The 6,439-nt window shown below is 43.5% G+C and overlaps 1 protein-coding gene across 1 annotated transcript; it reads left to right on the plus strand.

Annotated features, from left to right (window-relative positions):
* Positions 1-1,903: 1,903 nt before the first annotated feature.
* On the plus strand, positions 1,904-6,394 carry LOC124673378 (putative F-box protein At2g02030). The gene is made up of 2 exons (XM_047209465.1): positions 1,904-3,157; positions 5,822-6,394. The coding sequence occupies exon 1, from the start codon at positions 1,904-1,906 to the stop codon at positions 3,116-3,118; it is 1,215 nt and encodes a 404-aa protein (XP_047065421.1). The 3' UTR covers positions 3,119-3,157; positions 5,822-6,394.
* The last annotated feature ends 45 nt before the right edge of the window (positions 6,395-6,439 follow it).

The raw sequence follows: 6,439 nt of genomic DNA on the forward strand, positions 1-6,439 counted from the left end.
CTCGCTCGTCTAGCCTTCTGAAACATCGCTGTTTATAGTAGGGAGTTAATTACTACTCCCTCCTCGGATACAAACTTGTTGTGAAACTGAAGCCACAACCACAAGTACTGTATTATGGTTCCGAGGGACTACAACAAAAGAACAAGAGTTTGCGTCAAGGAATGTAATGCTGAAGACGCTGCCTTAGAGAGTAGTAGACGATTAGTACCTCTAGTAGGGCATTACATATATATAGCAGGTAAGGAGGCCTCCACGTATCACTTTTTCATGGTTCTTCGCTCAGCTTCCTGCCATGTGCATGTTTCCACACGCAAACATCATAACTACAACATCAACGACCGCCATACATCACTGGTTCCTGCAATACCAAATTTTCTATGGTGGCCTATATAAGCACCTTCAGTCTTCTCCATTCATGTTCCTTCACGTCACTTCCTCGCAATGTAAACATCCAACTGCAATAGAAATGCAGATAAAATACTTGTGTGTCCTTGAAGGTTTTGACAATGGGCAACGATATTCCAATTTGTGTGTACTTTCCCAGAAAATATCCACTTAGGTTGAAATGAGCATGGGAAGTATTGGGAATATGAAATCAAGATCGAGGAAGAAAGACTGCAAGCAATTGTTTCTAGTGACACAACATCACATTCAGTTTCGTTCATCTGCATATTGAATAGCTCGAAAAATTCAAACATTATGTTTCGAGAAAACTAGTTAGTTAGATTACCGAGTGTTTGCTCGTAAATGAATCTTTTTCTACTGTATGATAGTTGACTAATATTAGTCAAACTGGCACCTCCAATGCCCATTCCAACATAAAGAGATAACATTTTGAAACACCGCGCACACAAACATTTTTGCATTGCTAAAGAAAATCTTAACGTGTCAAGGTTTCCACATAGCTACTTCATATGTGTTTCCAACACAATTTAACACCTATAATGTAATATGAACACGTGCATGAAGGATGGCCTTGTTTATACTAAATTCCTGACATATTATACTGTATGATAGTTGCATGCACCATCTCCCTCTTCCTTTATTTTCATTATCAATAGGTGTGGAAGTTCATATATGCCATAATCTTCCAGTGATAAATGCATTTTGTTTCTAGAGAAGATTTCAGGCAGAATGAGCTTTAATCTATGACAACCATATCGCGCGCGCGACCTGCCAAAATTAACACCGCGGCGCGAACGCCTCCTTGGCCGCACGATGTAGTATTGTAGTCTACCAACGGTGATAAAAATCTAACAAAGCAAAAAAAAAAACACAAGTTGTCAGGCCCCACACATGAGTTATTTTGGCAACTTTATAAGCCGTCGCACCGAGATGCAATGATGGGCACGTTCTCCCGCCATAATTCTCGTTAATCTATTGCGAGCGCCTTGGAGGTTACTACTACTACTACTACTACAGTGGTATAATATTTTTCCTGAAACTAAATAATACTCTGTCCATGAAAGTATGTCGTAAGTTTTTTTTTTAAATTTAGATATATATCTGATACATAGGTACATTTGAATTTAGATAAATCTTCAACATGCTTTTATAGATGGAGGGAGTATGAGATTACTGCTTTGTAGAGTACTTTGCCTTAGCCTCAGATCATGGCGTTGGGTTTCGTTGGTGCTGTACTGATTGGGCCCATTTCTGCTTGACATTCATTTCCATTTTTTTCCTGCTTCAGCAGCTTTGGCCCAGATTAGTGTTGCGCGAGCCTATCTGATGGTGGCATCAGTTCTCTCGCCGCACCGCCGCCTCTCACCGCACCGCTGGTCACCTTCCTCATCTCCGGCCGCTACGCCGCCGCCTGATTCGCCGTCGCCGTGAATCTCCACCCCCCGCGACTCCACCCTAACCCAGCATACATTCCCCAACCAAAACCCTCGCCGCCACGATGCTGCTCCGATCCGGGCGGCGCATCGCGGCCCAAGAAGAAGCCGGCCGGCCGACCGTGCCGAGAAGAAGAAGAAGAAAGAAGGCAAGGTCGGATCTTCTCGCCGCCTTTCCGGAAGAGATCCAGCAGGAGATCCTGGCCCGCCTCCCGCCCAAGTCCCTGCTCCGCTGCCGAGCCGTCTGCCGCTCGTGGCGCCGCCTCGCGTCCGACCCCGCGTTCCTGCTCCACCACCACCGCCACCAGCCAAGGCTCCAACTGATAAGCACCTGCCGAACCGCCGGTGCCAACGATGGGTACGTCCGCCGCCTCGAAGCCTTCCACCTCCGGGCCGCCGAGGCCCGGCGGCCAGTCTTCGGCTTCCCTAACCACTTCGCCTCCCGCTACTCCCGCTTTCCCGTCACCGCCTCCTGCGACGGCCTGCTTGTCGTCGGCCGCTACTCCATCTGCAACCCGGCCACGCGACAGTGGGGGTCCCTGAGCACCAACCCCAAGCTCCACATCGAGCGCATCGTCGGCCTCTTCCGGCACCAACCTTCGGGGGAGTACCGCGTGCTGTACTGGACACACTCAAGCATGCCTTATGCCTTGCCGATCCTCCCCACGGAAGTGCCCTGTCCTAATGAGTACCGCGTCCTAACCGTGGGAACCAGCGAGTCGAGGCTCGTCGACTGTCCGTTAGCGCAGATGATCGGCGAGTTGGGACCAATCATCTGCGGCGCGCCGGTCCTTCTCAACGGAACCCTGCATGTGCACTGGACGATGCGGTCGACTGTCCGCTACCACAAGATACTGGTGTTTGACACGGTGGCGGAGACGTTCCGGCACATGGTCCCGCCATCCGTGAACCCCCGCCATGCTATGCACTTGCTTGACATGTGCGGCAGGCTTGCCGTGGCCACCAGCAAGGACCGCGTGACCGGGATGAGCATATTTATCTTGCAGGACGAGCAGAAAGATGTCTGGGCGTTCCACTACCGGATCAAAATGCCGGTCATGGATATCAGGCGTTTCCAGGAGCAAGGTAATTTGTGGGCAGAGGTTGTCTCCGACGAGGGAGACGTGCTTGTTTGCTGCTATGGCTATCTGTTGCACTGTGACAAAAATGGCAAGTTGGTAGCTAGCTTCAACTATGATGATGACCTGCCCGTGGTTCTACCTCATAGGCTCAAAGAGAGTCTTATCCAGCATACCTTTTTCAACAAGACGGAGAGCTGATTCCTATCGATTCTTCATTTTGCGCCATGTTAAATGAGAGTAAGTTATGTTTGCTTACTTCTAAGTTCTAATTTCCTGGGAGTTGAACTAGATATGATACAATTAGTAAGCTATGCATATATATTCTCTTGATCTAGACCAGATTATAGCATAGCATTTTGAATGGGGACAGGGTGTGGATTCTCCTTAGGAAATCAGATCTCAGTGACAAGCATATAGTAGCTTCTCAGCGGTTAGCTTCAGAAAAAAAAATTAAGCCTCTTGAAAATTTGAAACATAACAGAAATGGTTCTTGAACACAAAACTACTCAACAAATGTACTGGTTAGCACAAGGAGAGAAACTGAATTTGCGCGCCAAGTTGTACCATGTTTCTGAAACCAATTCTATTTTAGTAGTGCAACTCCAAAGTCTACACATAGCAAGCTCGTCATTTCTATATCTTTTTCGTTTCTCTATATATGTTCTTTAGCTTAGGAATTAAAGAAGCCAGCTGTTATAAATGAATGTTCCCCATTGTATGTTTTGTCCATGCTGGCTGACTCTGTTGACAGAAAGGGTAATTTGGTAGCCAACTACCCGTAGATGATGACCTTCCGGTTTCTGTGGTTACTTCTAAATTCTAGTTTCCTGAGAGATGAACTAGAACCTAGATAGAATGCAACCAATAAGCTAGACTATTATACATAATCTTCTAAGTTAGACCGACACATGTTTATAGCATGATACTTGTCTGGGAACGTAGCACACCAAATCTTATTAGCTTGAAGATAGTGGCCTGTCGGTGCTTACCTTTGAAAACCCATCTAAACCTCCTGAAAATTTAAACAAAGACAGAAAAAATCTTGAACCAGATAACTGTTTCAGAAATTAAAAAAAACCCCGGTCAACACAAGGTAAAAAAGCTGATTTCCACGCAGTATTGTATGGTTTTTCCGAAATAAATTCCACAGTCCGCACATAACAAGGTGAGCGCTGCTATGTTTTTTTCCTTCTTTAGCTTGCGTGATGTCTTTTGGCTTTGGTTCTGTTATTTTTTGGTTCGACCATCTCTGCATTAGAAGCTTCCTCTGTCTATGTGTTTTCTCCGCCCCTGTGGCAGGACTGCATCATGGTGGCATGTTTCTGCTTTGGTCCTACTGTCCATATTGATGATAAGGAAAAATAGGTTGGCACTTGGGTTAAGGCCTTTCATAACCGATATGTTTGTTTGGCATTGGGTTCAACTAGTACGGCAGTGCACTAACGCCTTACATACACACAAACACGTGCTTTTGCCTGGATTCATACAAGTTACATGACATGGAAAAAATAAATTCAATCCTCATGGTGCCGAATAGTCTGATGTGCTGTTGAACTTGATCAATTTGGTGCTGCATTTCCTCATATGTCAAGAAAATAAGTATACGAATTCTTACTAAAAGCACAATCTAGATAATAAGTAGAGTTTTTTTTCCCTTCTAATTTGTCTCACTCTGATACTTATCATACTCGCTGAGACATATCCCCGATATATCCTGATCCATATTGGTAGGAGCTGATACACACCGGATATATTTTGTCATGGGTGCATGCCCTATTTTTGTCTTCGGAGGCACTACACACACTTCTTCGGGATTGGAAATATGTCATAATTTAGTCAAAAAGATTTTGAAGAACAGTTGCATCAATGGTTATTTGCCAGAATTTGGAAGCCGTTTAATTTATTTGCCCATGCCATTTCTGCCGAGTGAAGCTAACTATGGCTTGTTTAATAGCAGATCAAAGATGTGATATGTTCTTTTAGCCTTTTAGGAAAACTTTTGTTTGTTTCTAATCTTTAGGTTTGTTGCTATCTTTCTGGCTGTTGAACTTCATCCATTTGAAATTGCAGTATTTCATGTAGCAAAGAAAAAACAATCAATTCTTACTAAACGAACAATCTAGATAATAGATAGAGTTTTTGTTCTGTTTCTAACCTCTGATCTTGTTCTTGTTGAGATATTTTTTTCGAGCAACCATACATGATGAGACCTACCTAGTCCCATTATACTGCAGTTAAGGTCTGTAGGGAATCTGATACACATTAGGAATACTGTTGAGGATGCACCAAAAAAAATTCGTCCGGAGAATATTCATTTCTTTGTGTTTACAGATACATCTCCAATTTAATCAAATCATAATGACTATATCATTTTTATTTTGATGCATTCAGAATTTCTTAACCTGTTAGTTCATTTGTGTATAAGGTTCATGATTTGTTCTTGTGGGAGCACATCGATCGCCGAGTGCACTATTATAAACTAGGCTGCTGTTCAGTCCAGGCTTTATGCTGAAGTTTGCAGGACTAACAATTTTGATGAATTCGTTCCAAGTCATATTTTTCTGAGGATCCTGTGCTACTGTGTAGTTGATGCCTCATGTGCTTTAGCTATTTTACCAACATTTGAAAATACGTGTTTGGTTGGTGTCTTTGTTCAACAAACATAATTAGGAGCATTTGATTGTTTCCGTTGGTTACATTTGGTACCGCAGCCTCAGTAAATTTTCCATACCACTGTATGTCGCTTTAAGCTTGTACTCCCCGACACATAACTAAGCTTCCGCTGATCCATTCCTTGTCTCAATCCTTTGTTTTGTTCGACTTAAATTAACTTCATGTTTCAATTCCTTGTTTTGTTCGACTTACTGGATCTCTTACTCTGGCTGTCTCTGCTGATTTCAGGGACTGGTAGAGAACTTCAGATGTTGCCCATGTTTTGGACTATGCTGCTATAGTGGGGAGCTTGATTTGTATGTTGTTGACCCGTTACATATATCAACTTCTGTGTGATGATTCTGCTATGCTCTTCAGTCTTCACTTGTCGTCTTTGCCAACTTCTGCTACTAGTTCATGAACGGTGGCATAGTGTATGTGTTGACCAAATGGTTCTCATAGAATTTGAACTGCAGTGAAAAGTCAAAATGCTCTTAAGGATGTTGCGGATTTGTTTAAAATTGGGATGCAGGGAGTACTTGATCTCAACCACTGACCACAACTACCTCCTCGTTTATGCAAACAGAGCAGCCACCTCAAATGTTACAGGACAGGAAACAGTGGTTGTTTGTTCTCTTTTTGTGCATGTCCTTTGGGCTTCTTGTTAAGTCATACAACAGCACATCAGTTCTCCGTCTTCTGAAAAAACGTATGCTGGATAAGACTCTACTGCAACCACCCCAAATTTAGCGAATATATTGCAAGTTAAGTGTTGTCTCTTTTATTTACTGTTATTTCTCGAAGATTTTGCATAGCAAACTGCCACCCAGTTGTTGCAATTTGCTACCCAGTTGTTGCAAGTTACGC

This window comes from Lolium rigidum, chromosome 7, assembly GCF_022539505.1.
Source record: "Lolium rigidum isolate FL_2022 chromosome 7, APGP_CSIRO_Lrig_0.1, whole genome shotgun sequence".
Taxonomy (NCBI): Eukaryota; Viridiplantae; Streptophyta; class Magnoliopsida; order Poales; family Poaceae; genus Lolium; species Lolium rigidum.